General features: G+C 48.0%; 1 protein-coding gene across 4 annotated transcripts in view; it reads right to left on the reverse strand.

Annotated features, from left to right (window-relative positions):
* Window positions 1-17,112, reverse strand: part of SUFU (SUFU negative regulator of hedgehog signaling) — a 127,292-nt gene that overhangs the window by 108,491 nt on the left and 1,689 nt on the right. For 2 of the 4 annotated variants that reach the window (XM_090057541.1, XM_090057540.1), the window contains exons 1-2: window positions 15,367-15,575; window positions 7,979-8,113 (exon numbers count right to left, since the gene is read on the reverse strand). In XM_090057541.1, coding sequence (XP_089913667.1) covers window positions 7,979-8,113; window positions 15,367-15,500 — 269 coding nt within the window. In that variant the 5' untranslated portion in view covers window positions 15,501-15,575. Of the gene's footprint in view, window positions 1-7,978; window positions 8,114-15,366; window positions 15,577-17,112 lie in introns of those variants that run through there. The other 2 variants (XM_090057543.1, XM_090057542.1) reach the window with 2 other exon arrangements.

Consider the following 17,112-nt stretch of genomic DNA (forward strand, 5'->3'; position numbering starts at 1 on the left):
GCCAAAACAGCCTAGGCAGTCGCTGCCCAATTTATAGTTGTGCAATGCAGGACTTTGCATTTGTCCTTTCTGAATTTCATTTGATTTATTTTGTGCCATTTTTCCAATCTATCAAGAGAATCCTAGTTCTTCCTCTGAAGTGTCTTCGATCCCATCCAGCTTGCAAATGTTTTGTCTACTTACCTTTATCCATCAGGTCATTAATGAACAGCATCAGGTCCAGGACAGACCCCTAGGAATCCCCCAATTAAAAGTGGGGTTCGTGTCACATCATGCAAGATGCTGCCAGACAGCAGGAAATGGTAAACATTTGAGAACTGACAAGAACCAGTGAGGAGCAATACTGAGCTTCCAGTGTTTTACTGGACTTGCGGTTGCTCCCAAATGACATCACCTTCCAGCGGCCAGCAACTTTGTTGTTGCATTCAGCATCACCCATGGGGAAGGCTGCTCACCTTCACAACCACCAGTTTCTACCCTGATTCCCTTCTTTCTACGCTCTGACTCTCTCTCTCTCTCTCCAGCTCTTTACTCTCACCCCACCCACCCTCAGCTCTACATTCAGACCCCAAAACACTTATCAAGTAGTTGATGCTTTAATTGAAAGCAGTGTTTCTCAATCTTTTTAGACTCAAGGGCCTCTGCACTAGAGCCTTGGAAAATGGCAGCTCTTCACTTCCCCCCCCCCCTTTTTTTTTAAATTATTACAGAGCAATTCTTGTGTTGCAAAGAACTCGGAAGGGAACACAACAGGTCAGAAGGCTTTTGGCACTCTGGATTCCTATTTGAAATCTCCAGGTTTATCTCATGGACTTCATGCAGTTGAGATATTTGCAAGGTTAATGCCTCAGTCCACATCTGCATTACAAAGTTCTGCCAAGGGAGCTGTCAGCCGGAGGCGTGAAAAGATCACGCCCTGTAGCCCAGGCAGCTCTGCTGGGAAAACGTCCCGCTCCAGCCCATCACAGAACATGCATAGTCACGGAGGCTGGAAACTTATCAACACTTCATACAGTCCCTCCTTGAATTATAGGCTTCCATCTCAAAGAGGCTGACTTGACCTTTCCTCTCTTTCAGACAGATATGGCGATTTCCAAAGCATTTGTGGAGAGATCGACTTTCAAATACAACCTTAAATTTACCTCTCCATCCTGCCTGTTCTTTACGGATGTGGGTTTCCCAACACTTTCTAGGGAAGAAAGAGGGTTTGCCCAGAGTCCCCATCTCCACTTCTTCCTAGTGTGCTAGTGGTCACCCCCCTGCCCTGCTCTGTTTAGTGCTTTATGCATGAAGTTTGTAATGCAAAAATCTCAAATTCTTGATTCAGAGGTGATACCTTTTATTAGACCAACTGAGAAGTTGCAAAACAATTTTTTGTTGTTGCAATTTCTCAGTTGGTCTAATAAAAGGTATAATCTGTGAACCAAAAGTCTGAGATTCCTGCATTTCCTTTCGTCTCAGACCAACACAGCTACCAAATACATCCCTGAAGTTTGTAAAGCACTTGGGGACCCCACGAGGATCAAAACGCAGGACTCCAAGGCAATGAGGGGAGGAGATGCAGAGCCAAGAGGGCTACTCAGTGACCACACTGGCCTGCACCCCTGGAACTCAAAAGACAGCCCACACTGATAAGAAAGAGCATGGTGACTCCAATTTTCAGCTGGCTATTTCTGACTACCCTATCAAAGCCCATTCACAAAAGGTTGCCAGAAAATGCCTATCCCTTCTTCAGCCGTACATTTGTTACCCCGTGTCCTTTCACAAGGGAGAATCACTCACAGGACTTGCACCAGGAACTAGATTAGAAAGCATCACGCTGTGAAGGCCAGCATGCCCCCATCACCTTTTATAGAGAGGTTCCCTCCATAGAGGCAACGTGTGCTCCCAGCATGAGATGCTCCCTCTTGCTCCGAGTGGTATGCAGCGTCAATCAAAAGGAGTGTTGCAAGCTGGGACCTGCTGCCTCGGTGCTGCTATGGCAGAGAGAAAGGCAACAGCAATTTTTGCTCTGTTTTATGCAGATTTGGTGCAGCACATAGGGGTCTGGCGAGCTGCCAGCACAGCTCCTCGTCCGTGCAAAGTGCAGGTGTCCTGACAGATGCAGGTAGAGGGATTTTATATGAAAGAGCAATGCATCAAAATGCTATTGCGCTTTTTTCTTCTCTGGGTACAAAAAACCTCAAATTAAAATTCTATCACAGCACAGTCAGGATTCAGCTCACAGCTCCTGCTGTGGCTCACTACCGCGTCCTTGCAGATCTCAAGCCAGTGACTTTGTTCAACCCTTCTGGGGTTTTTACCGCATAAAGGTCTCCCTAGGAAGGAGAGCAATGCCCTCTTTTTTCTACGAGCCGCAGCACTGAGACATGACCCTGCCGAGCTGCAGGACTGAGCAACAGGGAATCTGACTTGCCACAGACTCACTGGGTGGCCTTGGGCAAATCACACTGGGGGTAATCTTTTCTATCTCCCAATCTTATCATTTCTAAACAGAGAACAAGATCTTTGGAGCACAGATGTTGCTTGCCGAGCGGCTCGTACAGCACCTACCACCCAGTGGGGTTGTTACATGCCACTATAATGCAAACAGAAAAGAATCAGTGGGCGCATCTACACCTTCATTAACATGCAGTAATTACTGTTCATTTAATTTAATACTTGCTTAATGAAGTACTAACTAAATGCACACTAACTTGTGCTACCGCACAGCAGCTCCAGCGCATGGTTTTTTTGTGATGCTTACTGCACAGTAGCCTGACACTACTACACAGTAGCGTATAAGCAAAGTTTTTGCCTGGTGCGCTACTGCGCAATGTTATTAGACTACTGCGCATTAATCATCTCGTGTAGCTGTGCCCAGTATGAAGGGAAGGATATTACACTGAGACAGATGCATTCCTGGAATAGATGCGATTCCTTTCTAAAGGTCAGACAAAAAACACTACTACCAGCAGCAGTTTCAACTGTGTTTGAAAGCTATAGTAAACCTCCTTGCCGCCACTACAGGATCTCTGTGCCACTCAAGCAAACAACATGCAACCATCCAACTCTCCTTGGACTTTGCCATTTTTAAGGCAGCGAGGGCTCTTCCCTAAGAAAAACAGCAAACAACTTTCAATATTAAAAATCAGCCAGGAAGTTCAAACAAACATGGGAGAACCCTTTTCAGAAGGTTAGGAGAGGGGTTTCCTGCGGGCATCTGGCTGCGAGCCGCAGCCGGTTAGAAATACAGACTTTTTATAAAAGCGCTTTTCACGCAGCCCTGGTGAAAGACCTGCGGTTCCATAACACTGTCACGATGTCCTGATTTCGGATTTTGACGGCAATCAAGCCAGCACAGCTGGTATTGTGGTTGCCATTATAGCATGAAACACTCTGAGTGTTTGTGAAATGAAAAGGGGTCTCCCACTTTTCTCCTCTTTCTTCCACCTTATGCTGTGACCGGTCAAAACAGACCTGATTTCTAAGCGGAGCATAACCGATACTTAAGCAGTGCAGGAAACAGTGCTGTTTTAACTGAAAATAAATCTGTCAGCAAGGAGGCACAGGGCGAGCTACACTTCAGACTTTTCAGGTTCTTATTAAAAAATATAAATTAAAGTCAACATTTTCACTTTGCTTGCTACATCTGTTTGCTATTCCATTATTAATAAAAATATAGGGGCCTCCAATTCAGCCTAGGTTCACTCTTAAAAAAAAGCCCTTTCAGCTAATACTGAATTATAATGGGGCTAAATGGTACAGCATTACCAGGAGAGAGATAGGCTGGGCGCCACCCGGGGTCACTGGCAGACGGATTTAAATGCTTACATTGCCTTCAGATGGGAGGCAGATTTTCTTAAAGAAGAGGAGAGTCTGCAACACAATGCTCTTTATTTTGCAAAAGCCTGGCAGCACCCGAGTTATGAATATGTGCCTGTCTTTTCAGAATCCTATTGATTTCTGTCTGGATTAAGAAACCCTGTTTTTCAGCAGACCTATTTATTAGATGATATGCGGCCCTTTGCAAAAAAAAAGAAGAAAGGAGAGAGACTCACTCAGGACAGATTACAATAAAAAAGAAAAGAATATAAAAGCAGATAAAACATCAAGGTAAATAGGTACATAATGACACCACCCCCCCAAGTCAATACCAATCTGACCATGGGGTAAAATACCTTTCTAATCCCAAATCTGGCATCGGTCTGACCCTGAGTGGAGGGGCAAGACCTGCTAGCCAGGACCCTCTGGGTTTGAGTCCCAGCAGGAACACTGGTACACCACAGGCAAAATCCCCAGCTCTTAGGGATTTGCAGCCAGCATCCAATGCTTCTAAGGAAGATGAAAAAAACCCACCTGATGTGTGTAGCAACAGGAGGGCAAAAATTTCTTCCTGGCCCCTTGGGGCACCAGCAAAGCCCAAGAGCTTGGAAAATACCCATTGCATGGTTACTCCCAGGCCATCCCTATCCAATGCTTGGCCAATCTCTTCTGGAACAAGCTCCAGCTACAGCTTCCCTAGGCATCCATCCAACTGCCTCCTTGTTTTAATAGTGAAGAAATTTTTCCTGCTCTCCAACCTAAACCTATTTTACTGAAACTTCAAGCCACTGGTTCGCATTCTGCTCTCCACAGCAATGGCAAAAAAGGTGTTTTTTCCTCTTTACAGCAGCCCTTCAGCTATGTGAAGACTACTGTCATGTCCCCTCTTAATCAGTTTTTCTGCAAGGTGAACATGCCTACCTCCTTCAACCTCTCCTTGATCAAGGGCTTGGAAGGCGAGTCAAACATGTGTGTCACCCCCACCCCTGGACCCTAGCTTCTGCCTGTCATTTTTGAAACGTGGAGCCCCAATTGGCACACAATACTCTAGATGAGGTTTAACCAGTGCAGGGTAGAGAGGCACTATCACCTCCCAAGATTGCATCTGCTGCTATTGATGCAGCCCGCAACCACATTCACCATTTGTCTAGCTGCGTCATGCTGCAGACTCCTATTGAGTTGGTGAACTACCAAGACTCCTGGATCCTTCTCCATGGTGCTGCCACCCAGCCAGGGATCACTCATTTCATATCTGGATTTGTGACTACTGTCCCCATGATGCACCACCCTGCATTTGACAGCATTGGTCTTCACTGTTTGCTCCAGCCCAGCTTTCCAGTCTGTTAAGATCCTTCTGAATTGTGCTCCTGTCCTCCTACATGTTCACAATCTTTCCTAGTTTTGTGTCATCTGCAGACTTGCTCAAGAAGCTTTCTACACCAGCATCCAAATCATTAATGAACACGTTGAACAGCTCTGGGCAAGGAACAGACCCTGTGGGACTGCACTCAAAACCTCCAGCATTTCTGCCATGGATCTGTTAATAATCACCCTTTGCTTGCAATTACTGAGCCAGTTGTCTATCCACTTTGCAGCAGGTTTGTCTAGCCCACTTTTCCCCAATTTATTTATGAGAAAGTAGCAAGACTTTTAACAAAGTCCTGCATGAAAGTCCAGACACACAGTTGCAAGTGTTGGAAACCTGACATTAGAGATGATAACAGGTTAGGCCCCGAAGGCACATAACATTAATGCACTGTCAAAGAAAAAAATGGAAAATTAGTTCTTGAACCCGAGATCTTTTGGCTCAGAGAGTGCATGGGGACAGGAGTCCTGGCAGAGCTTGCAAGCTGTGTAGTAAACTCTTCTCAGGACTACTCTCCCACGGTGCTCCAGAGCCCTCTCAAGACATGGCTCTCTGGTTATCACTCTAACGGGGTTATCTGAATACTTCCCCTCCACCTGAACCGGGAAAAGGAACTTCTCTCCTCTGAGACCAACAAATCTGGGATTTCTCGGCCAAGTTGTCCAACAGGAAGAGTTGGAAAGTTTCACTTCTGGGAGATGGCTCTGGATTTCACAAGGTACGTCTGCTAGATTCCCTGTGCTGTTCACCCTGGGCTTTGCAGGAAAGTCCTGCCATAGGCTACGAGTGACATGGGATGCTTCAGACCTACTACCTTGGTTTTTATTGAAGGCAAGGTATGGGTTAAAACCAGGCAAAAGGCTGACTGTTTACATCAGGCTTGTCTAATTTCTAAGTGGCAGGAGGCCACTCGCCCATTCGACCATGGTAGCATCCCCCTCCCTAACCTGTGTGCCCGGGCCCCTCCACCCTCAGCACTGCCCCTACCCCAGGAGACTCCCCACTGCACCTTGCAACCCCTCCCCTACTGCTGCTCCCTGTGCTTCCTCACTGCACCAGACAACCAACTGCTGCTTCTCATGTCCCAGCACCCTGACTCTCCCATAGCTTCTCAGCTGCAAAGCGCCCAGTTCACCATGTCACTCAGGCACCCCAAGCTGCAGGCTCCCCTGGCATTGAAGGCTATGCCGCAACGCCCCATCGTAGGGCAGGGGCAGGAAGGGGAAGTCAGAGGGAAGGTGATCCTGGAGCCTCTGGATGCTGCTGCAATTGAAGCAATCTGAGGAGCGGCAGGCAGGTGGGAGCTGGGGGGCAGGTTGTAACGTAACCCCTGGTCGGCTGCATGCAGAGCTGCCAACTGGACAGCCCCGCTTTGCATGGTTTACTTTTCGATTCGCAATGTGCATTTACACAACCCAGCTACATGCCTTCAGGACGGAGCCAGCTCCACACCCTCAGCCAGGAGTCTGAGTAAACAGACAAGCCTCGCACTGTGCCCCAAAGGCCAGGCTTGGGCTTACGAGCCTGCAAGCAGCAGCAAATCGAACTGACGGTGGTGAATCCTAGAGCCTGTCGCTCCAGTGGCCCAGGACACCACGTGGCTGCGGAGAGATGGATGAAAACTCAATCTCTTGATTTGAGAGGGTCAACTTACCAGGCAAGGGCTCCTTGTGGGGTTTAGACAAGCACTTGGCTGGGATGGTTTGGATAGGGATGATCCTGCCTTGAGCTGGGGGTTGGACTAGATGACCTCCAGAGGGCCCTTGCAGCTCTTTCCTATGATACCCTAAGAAGCTCTGAATGGCCAGGCTAGGATCTATTCTGCAATTGATGGAAACCATTTCCTAATTCAACCTCTCTTTTTCTTCTCTTGCTTTCCTCATAGCCAGCCTTCTTACTGAGTAGCTAATGGAGGGGATCTTTTCCACAGAGATCCCAACAAGACAGGTGCTTTGTCTAAATTCATATTGTGCGTGACACTAGCCATGCTGAAAACCAATTCTGTTGAAAGACCTTAGATGTCTGACTGTGGGCACGCACTCGCTTGGCCTTGGGGCTGGTGGACGTGTGAGAGGTTAAAGAATTGACCGTGTGCCTGCTCTTGTGAGACAAACACCTGCGTGAGTCTGTTGGCAGAAACTCAACCAAGATGAGATACAAGACAGAAAACTTAGATGAACTAGTTAAGACCCTGGTGGCACCATCCGGCCGGGGTCGTCACCCTCCGACTGCAAGACTGTGCAAGCTGGAATTTCACTAGTCTGTCTGCTCCACAACAGCCAGATACTTTCAGCAACAGGAATCACTTTCCACTCCAAGCTAGTCCGACAGCTAGGCTTGCTACTTCTCCAAGAAGTAACACAGACATTACCACGAGCCTGAGGGAAGGTGCCCTGACGGCAGCCTCACAGGCAGAAGCAGTTAACGAGTGCTGGCTCCAGGGTGAAGAATACGACCGCAGTGAAACACCAGCAGTAAGAACATTAATAAAATATTAAGAAACCCACCCCACCACACTAAATTTCCTCACGAGTCAAAAATACAGAATATACCAGACAACGAGCAGTGTCTGAGGCCCCAGCCCTGCAACGACACCTGCACGGAAGACTCCTGCACACACACGCAGTACACCCACACACCCCTATGCAGGATGACAGCCATCAGCTTCAGGGCAATGGATCTGTGTGATTAAAGCCTCAGTAGAAAGCAATGGGGTTTTACCACCTGCTGTACTTTTCTCACTCACAAATGCACAAAGCAGAACACGTGGTATTAAAATACAGGCACTTAAATACATAAGGCACTTACTCGTGTACTCGGTTGTCTCCATACAGGTCACTCAGCCCAAAGCTGACATAATGCCAGTGCTCAGGAACATTCAGCGCTGGGTTCCCCAAGTTTCTGTACATGCTAACATAGTCCAGAGGATCTGGTCCCCCCAACCTGCAGAGAAAGACAGAAGTAAGTTTCAGTATGATGGCGGAGATATGTGGTTTTTAACCATCTCATAGGCTGGATGCAATTGGAAGAAGCTGGCTCGTCAATCCGAAGTCCTTCCAACAGAAAGCTAGGTTGGTGAACGTGACCTTTCCTGCGCACCGCCAAAACCCTCTGCTTGGGACACTTTCAGCTGTGCTTTCCATTTTCACAGGGCCCCAGAAGACCACGTGCCTTATGGTAATTACCGTTTATTCTGAATGAGCAGGAAGTCTGCACAGACGCTCCTATGGACCTTACAGACAAAGGCCTGCTTTAAATCACTGTGAGTAAATCGAGTGACAACAATGAATTCACCGTATTCAGCCTACCTCTAGCAAAGACTGGGGGAAATACAGAGTATCTGAAGCATGGGAAGACAGGGTGCATGTGTGCCACAGATTAAAATGCTTTTAAAGTTAAAGCATGGAACAGACTGGAAGGCCAAACTAAAGTTTCCACAACATACACAAGAACAGTTGAAAAAAAAAAAAAAATCATACTGGAAAAATCGTATGCAGACTGTACTTGCGCTCTAAGACCCTTGCTTCAGCTCAGCACTGCATACTGCTACTTTTCCAGCAATTCCTAAAGTTAGAAAAGAGTGAGATTTTAAGAAATCAATCAATGACTTGGAATCCGGCCACAAAATCAGAATGGGTGGAGGCGAAATGAAAGCAGTCTCAGAGCACTGATTTAATGACTAAAAGCATAACCCAGCGCTTCTGCTTAGCTACTAAAAGTGGTTGCATAATGCAACGCTATTTAAAGTCAGCATACGGTGCGTCGCCAACAATAAAACCGAGCAAACCATCTTGTACCGAGACAGACTTTGCAGAAACTTCTATTACTCATGAAAAAAAAACAGAAACAGGTTTTACACTAATCAAGCAGCATAAGCAGAGACATTCTGCAATGCACTCTCGCAGCATCCAGCTGTGTGAAGAAAGAGGCAAAGCCCCATCTAAATGAGATGTGTGCGACTGCTTTCCTCGCTATTTGCACTGTCACAAGACAAGAGAGAAGAAAGCGAAAAGAGGCGAGATGTCAAACCACTAGTTTTCAACAGAGCAAGCAGCTGCTTTGCTGGTTCCTGTTTCCAAGCTGCCGTTTGGTCAAGACAAAAATACCCCAACGTAAAAAGCTGGAACTAAGAAGGCCCCATTCAATCAAGCCTCTTATTATACACCGAGTCCCACCCCTTTGTTTGGATGTTGTCTGGTTAAGCCCCAGCCCTATGGCTTGTTGCTGAGAGATGTACTGGAGCAGGTCTGCACTTTCCATTTGTTGCGGGATTTCGTGCAGCCACACAAAGCGCTTCACAATGATGGTTTGGACAAGTAATGAACAAGTCTTGTTTCTGCTCATGATTGAGACAGGCAAGCAGGATGCCTGTGTTTAGGAAGAAATGCTCTGCATGCTGGTCAGCCAGGCTGTGGTGTCCTGTGCCGTGTACTTTCTAGCACTCTTCAAGCTGGAAGACAGTTGAACTGCAAGATTTGAGGATTCCTTTTATTTTCTACCATTATCCTTCCTGCTTTTGCCCAGCACTGCTCTCTATGTTGCCTGACAGCACTTGGAGAAAACACCATAAATTGTCATAAATATTAATCAAACTGCTGGACAGATAAGTCAAGCAAACTTTATAGCAAGAGCATTAGGGGGACCAAAAGAGGCAGCCACCTTAAAACAAAAAAAGCACTTCTCTACATGTTTTTGGAGAGCGGATTTGCTCGGCAAAGCACTGCTTCCGGGTTCAGCTTCCCTGTAGCTGCTGCTGGTACAGGAGAGAGTTGCAGATCTGGGGTGACAAGCTGTAGCAGCAAAGCTTCAGGACATCAAAAGGCACTTAGCTGCAGCAGTGCCTGTAAGAAAGCTCTGCTCGTGTAAAGAAGCAGGTGGCCATCACCATCTGGAAATATGCCATTGCCAATTGCTGTCCATCACTTGTTAACCACGTGTGCTCTGCCATCGAGCAGGGCCTGGGCCCATGGGCCTTTCACTAGGTAATGTGCAGGTGGGTATTAACAGCCTCACAGGGTGAGTATTCCAGAATTACATTGGTGGTACTGACGGGATGTATGTGCCTCTTCCCAGCTACTTGCTCCAACACATTAGTAAAATAAAAGCTGCTTCTCCGATGATGCTGGATCAGGCTTTGCAGGATTGTGATGGCTCACTTTTATTTGTGCAGCGAGGATCTGTGGCAGCTCTGGACGTTTTTCCTGCAGCGGGAAGTGGAATCTCTCCACATTAACAGCACAGCTATCCCTCTGCTCCTTCGGGGAGACCCAGCTTATGCTCTTCCAGCTTACAAAGCCTCTTTCCAAGCACTTGGATATGAAAAAGTCATCAGGCACATATAGGCTGGTAGCTACAGAATGATTCTGGAATATGCCTTTAGAAACACAGTTAAAATCCTAGGAAGACAGGGCTGCAAGTGACCTCATGAGACAAACCTAGTCCAGCCCGCTGCTCAGGACAGGACCATCCCCGACTAACCCTTCCCAGCGAAGCGTCTAACCTGCTGTTGGGTTGTTGGTTATAAACATGTTGGTCTGAGGACATAGGCACACACAGGTATTTGGGTAGATGCAATATTTTTTATTAGTCCAACTAAACATTGTTCAACCTACTCTTGAACATGTCTAGTGATGGAGATGTCACAGCTTCAAGGCAGCCTGTTCCAATGCTCAGCCACTCTTAAGGCTGGAGATGGGGAGGAACTTTTTGACTAGCAATGTCCTCTGCTGCAGTTTGAAGCCACTGCTCCTAGCCCTGTCCCCTACAGCAAAGAGTCTATTTCCCTTCAAGTATTTAAGGATTGGTATCAAATTCATCCTTGGGTTTCACTTCTCCAGGCAAAGCAACTCCAGTTCCTTCAGTCCTTCCTTGTAACTCACATTGCCCCTTGGAAAATCCCTGTAAGAAACTCCTTCTTAGAATGGATTTTTGCACCATCTTTGAGAGAGCAGGGGGAAGAGCCTTGCACAAGAAGAGAAACAGAAGGCAGACACATTGAAGTGAACGTTTTGAATAGCCAGAGAGGAGGCCTCTAGATAAAGCAACTAGTGACAGGCACAAAGAGGGATTTGTTGTGCTTCTACTTTAAGTCTGGGGACCACCGGTGGAAAAATGTATATGCTACAAATTTTACTGTACATTTTCTTGTTGGAGTATTAATGCAAGCATTTCACCATACAGACGCATGTAAATTAGTACATTTTGTGCCTACTTTAATGCCCTTTACATTTAGTTTATGATTTCCCAATTGATATGCTTCTTTCTGTTAAGAACTACTTCACAGTCAGGGCAGCTAGGATCTGGAACCAACTTCCATGGGAAGTGGTGCTGGGTCCTGCCCTGGAGGTCTTTAAGAGGAGGCTTGATGCCTGCCTGGCTGGAATCATTTGAGCTCAGTTTTTTTCTCCTGCTCAGGCAGGGCGTCAGACTTGAAGATCTGCAAGGTCCTTTCTGACCCGACTTCCATGATTCTATGGTATTGAGCCCTACTGGATATCAGGATAGTGCAATTTCACAACTGAAAGGAGGAGCCAAGCCTCCAGTTAATTTTTTTATAATATATACAATAATATACCAACAGGAACTGCTCGCTTTAGAAGAGTTTTATTAAGTAGTAACACCACTGGGCACACTTTGAAGACACTACACTTCAGCAAGGCAGTCTGTCTCTCCATCTCATAAGACCTTCTGCTTTTCTTCCTCAAGCTGCTGATGCTACACTAAAAGAAAGAAAACAAAAGAAGTCATCTACAACGAAGGAGACCACTTCAAAAAGTGTAATTTTTCCTAAATGCTGTCATTTTGGGGTGGAGGGGTGGGCTTAGCTAATGATGCAGAGGAGGAAAGTGAAACAAAGACATGATGGAGGATTTGGGTGGGAACCTAAATTATGTGGCATTTGTGTTTTAATATTTTTATGAATTTTGCAAAGTCGCCAGCCAAATCCTTTACACAAGCACTGGGGACACGTGTTAGAAGTCCCCCAGTGTGGAGAAGAGTTAGACAGTATGACAGCAATGAGATAAAATCCAATACTTACAGGGACCAACCACCATCTGTGGTCCTGGTTCATCCTCCATCTCCGCTTTATAATAGGAGGCTGCTCAGGACTTCTGTGACCAGGAGACTGAAAATCCATTACGCAGAAGAGTCACTACCATCAGTGGAGAATCTATCTGGGGTTCACAACAAGCTCTAGTACAGTGGTAGAAGGTAATGACAAGCTCCTTGTACTAAGAGCAGGCCATGCAGCCACACAGCTCATTGCATGCCTACAGACTAGCCAGAGATCCTTCCTTTCAGTGCCTTAGTAAACTCTCTGTTGTGCCCCTTGGCTCAGCATTTGCTCAACAGATGAGCAAAATAAGGCTCTTCTCCCCAGAGATCAACAACAGTTCAGAATCTCAATACAAGGAATGAAGAGTTTAACACCAGTACATGAACTTCCCATGAACTGCAAGTGCTAAAAACCAGCACCTGGGTGCACAGAACCGTTTCAGCAGAAGGTAACAGCTGATCAAGATGAACCCAGAGCAGTACAGGGCATGCAGACATATCCCAGGTAGCCAAAGCAGCATGGGATCCTCATAGAGGCACAACAAGTATTAAATGCAGATGCACCAAGATGTACTTTGCAACAGGTAAAAAAAATACCAAAACCAAACCAAAACCATCCTGCATCTGAATGGGCTGCTTCCAAAGTGGGTTTGATAATGTGCAGTGAGAGGCCAGATCAGCATTACTGCATTTTGCTTGACGCAAGGCATTTGAATGCAAATCAACTCAACCCAAAACTCTGAAGTGGAGGCCAGCCCTTTGACCGTAACCTTTTCAAGGCAGGGAGTTGTCTTAAGACATCTTGGTTAATTCTCTGTTCTAAACAGTCCACCGAGTCATCCACTTATTCCACAAACCTTTGAATTGTTGTTTTCAACAGTCCACACACTAGCAGCAAATAAGTGAACTGAATTACATATCTTGTAGCTATGCGCATCTCTGTGCTGCAACTTATATAGATATACCCCAGCTCGCTTTGAACAACAGGTTCAGAAGAGGGGATGTGATAAATGGAAATGTCTGGGATTTCCTTTGGAAAAGCCAGGACTGCACAAGCATGTAACAGCCCCCAGTCAGAGGGCTGATGAGACCAGCCAGAGGAAAAAGTTGGATTTGCGTTTGCATGGGCAATTCTCTGATGACTGATGGAAACCCTAGGAAGTTTGATATCAGGGAAAAAGACACCTGCCCAGCCAGGGGCTAAAGAATGATTACTGGAGGAAGTAATATGATTCATTTATTAGCATATCATTGCTTTTTCTAAAGAAACACAAGAGAATGGTTGTTGCATTCAGTGCCTTGAAAGAACGAGATGCAGCAAAACACGGAAACTGGCCAGAGACTGATGGAGAGACAGCTCAGCCTCACCTCTTCGCATGTCAAGGTGACAAGCAAGCCTACACGGCCTTCGTATAGGAGTACCAACAGGTTCATGCTGCCCACTCAGAGGCAACACTGCCTCAGAAGGGCCCTGAGCTCCCTGCTTTAGCCTTGCTAAGCAGCATGAGCTCAAGGTCGCTTAAAGGCAGCTGCCAGGCCTTGTTTTTGGCATCTGACAAGAGCAAAGCAGGAGGGAATGGGCAGCAGGAGCTGCAGAACAATGCTCTGGGGTTCTGCAGAGACAGCACAGACATGCCCGTAGGGACCTTATAGTATCACGTAATACACTGGAAAGAAAGGAGTGCATCCATGGGGCTCTACCCCTTGCAATTTTACCCCATCAGAGAATTTCACTTCAGGTGTATTTAGCCACTCTTCTTAACACCCAAATGCTAGAGAAAATACAACTGCCCTCTCACATGGACAGTGTGGAGGGTGTCCAAACGCTCCAGATCACCAGCGCAGCATCTTTCCAAAAGACATGCAAATGGGGAGAGATGCACCTGTTGCACAAAGCAGTCTTCAGAGCTAAATTTTCCCATGAACAAACCTCCACTTCAATGGGCTGGGCTGTACCATAGAGAAATTCACCGTACTCTGCAAAGCAAGGTTGAAGTGGTATTCCCTTTAAAAAACACAGAATCACAGCTCACTAAAAAACAGATTAGGCTCCCGATGGTCTTCTTGAAACTTCTGAACAGCTCTCACAATGTCGTCTTTTCACCTAAGCCCTCGAACAGCTTGCAGCGCTGAATGACGATGCCAGAAGACAACAAGGGTAAGCAGAGAATTCACCACCTTCAAGACACACTGAACTCAACTGTTTAGAGACGCCCAAGACAACACGTTCTCCCTTTCTCACTGAACCCTCATGCTAAGATTTCCTCTGCCAAGCTAATATCACACCACAGGTGTCTATCTATATGACAGCAGCTCCCGCTGCTATTGCCTTCAGCTGAACTGGGGTACCAACAGGAGACTAAGGAGAGAAAAAGTCCAAATTTAAAGGCCCTAGGAGGCAACAGCATCATCCCGGCCAGTCTAAGATGCAGGACGCAAGCGCACGCAGAGCTTGGTGCACCCCTCGGCAGACAGCAGCACCACTGATCCCTAACGAAGACACTGCCGTCAGCCCTCATCACAGACCCAGCTCTACCTTCGTCCCGCACGCGTCTCATGGCTCGGTGCCATCGTCGGCCGTCCACAGAGAAACGCCAACTCCTAAACAAAGGCGATCGAAGGCTTGGGCCGAACTTCAATGCCTCGAGTTGGGCGTCTACGCTGCGCGCTCGCTGCCCGCTGGGCTCAGACAGCTGGGGAAGGCGCCCGGCCTACGGAAACGCGCTCCTTTTTATGCAACGTCTCCTCGCGGGAGACCGGTCTCCCGTGTCTGGATTCGCCCGTCGGCACGGGCCGCCGTGAGCTCAGACGACAGCACTGGCGGGACCCTCCCGAGGCAGAGCCGAGCCGAGCAGGACCCGGGAATAGCGCCCACTTCCGCGGGATGCCGATGCGGGAGGGAAGGTGGCCTCGAGGGTCTCGCCTGGTTTCCTGAGGACCCCGGTCCCAGCCCCCACACACCCCTCCCCCCCGTGCAGTGAGGGGGTCAGGGCTCCCCATGATGTCACGACCCCTCACCCCAAGGAACCCCCTCCCCATGACGTCACCCCAGGGCTCCCGCCTCCCTCTTAAGCCCCTCCCTCGTAACGTCACGCGGGATGCCCCGCCCCGTGCCCCCTGCCCCGGGCCCGCGCGCTCACCAGTACTTGAGGATGGCGGTGACCTGCAGCGGGTTGGGCTGCTCAGGGTAAAGGCGGCGGCACTCGCCGTAGATGCCGTGCAGGCCCGGCGGGAAGAGCGCGGGGAAGGCGGCCGACGGCCGCGCGCCCTCCATGGCCCGGCCCGGCCCGACCCGACCTGCGCCCGGCGGCGGCGGCGGCGGCTCCGGCCGGGGGTGGGGCGGGGCCTGCTGAGGGGCGCGCGGCTCCGCCAATCGCCTCGCGGGGACGGGGCGGGGCCTCCGCCCGTCGCCCGCAGCCGCCCGAGGCTCGCGCGCCCCCTGGCGGCCGCCGCCGGCCGCTGCACCCGGCCCGGCCATGCGTAGTCTAAGCCCAGAAACTCGAAGTCCGGTTCTCCCGGGGCTCAGCCCCGTGCACGTGCACGAGGTTCATGCAGGTCTGAGCACGTGCCGCGTGTGACACCCTTGACCCGTTACAGTCCATGGCGACATTCCCAAGGACGGCAGTGCCACCGGGATTTGGCCCTCCGAATGCTCGCTTTGACGCCAGCTTGATGAGCGAATCTCGCACGTGCGTTTGTTGTAGGATCGGGGTCAACATAACGAGCCGTTGTCAGTCAGCACTGTTACACCTATAAGGCTTTTGCCGGCAGGATAGCAGAAATGACATTTTCCAGTTTGGGGGAATTTACTGTTGTTTGCCGTCTCCCGTAGTTGCTCTGAGCCTTTCCAGATACAGCAGGGTATGAGTCTCAAGTGCAATAGCAACGACACTGCACCTCTCCTTTCTTTCAGTGAAGGTCCAGACTGCCTTAGAAATTGTAGCCACGTCCCTAATCCTGCAAAGTCTCGTGCACATATAAAAGTCTGCATGCTGTGAATGCCTCCATAAATCTTGCAAAGAGCAAGACACTGGATTATAGCTAAAATAGCAAATTGAGATGCAAAGTGTTCCTGTTCCCTGGGTTTTTCGAGTATGCAGGTGAAGAATATTTGCCCAAACCTCAATGTACACAAAGCAAGTTTTGGAGAGTTCACTTGTAGCTAGAGACTGAAAGGTGGGCAAACAAATGAATAAGAGTTGCTAAGAGGCGATAAGCAATGGTTCACCTGTCCTATTATGGTGATACCAATAACAGTTTACCCACCTGAGAAAAGTCGACTACAGTAACTAGAGAAGGTAAATATTAGAAACAGAATCACTTAGCAAATACTTGTTGATTTAATGCACACATAAATCTCTCTGGTGATTTATCTGGGCTAACGTGACACCTCCCATGCTGTTAGGCCCACTAATGATGGATTGTAACAGAAGTGAGAAGGATATAAAAATCAATAAAATTAGTTGAAGTAAATATTCAGAATATCTGCCCAGGATTCAATCTAAAGGTGAGGCGCAATGTCTGAATGAATGGGTGCTAAAATACTCCACACACATGTTGTTGGGTTCTAAAAAAACCCAGTGTGCATCATTCAGCCTAAACATTTCTCAGCAGCAGTCATCAAACAAGTTATTAGAGCAGGTAAGGAGACAGCATATTTTATTATCTATCCATTCTCTTCTATAATAATACTCTATCGTGGGATTTAGTGGGATGCCACTATCATGTAGGATGTCCATGAGGACGTAGTGTGTTGTTTAACCTTAACTTCCCCATCGCACAAAATACAGAAGAAATGCCTGGAATTTGAAGACCATTGACAAATGTGACTAGAGCAGGGGCTGCAGCCTGCAGACCAGATCCATCCCGTGGAGCCTGTGGCATTT

This window comes from Crocodylus siamensis, chromosome 7 (assembly GCF_052110815.1).
Source record: "Crocodylus siamensis isolate JL-2025a chromosome 7, ASM5211081v1, whole genome shotgun sequence".
Lineage (NCBI taxonomy): Eukaryota > Metazoa > Chordata > Crocodylia > Crocodylidae > Crocodylus > Crocodylus siamensis.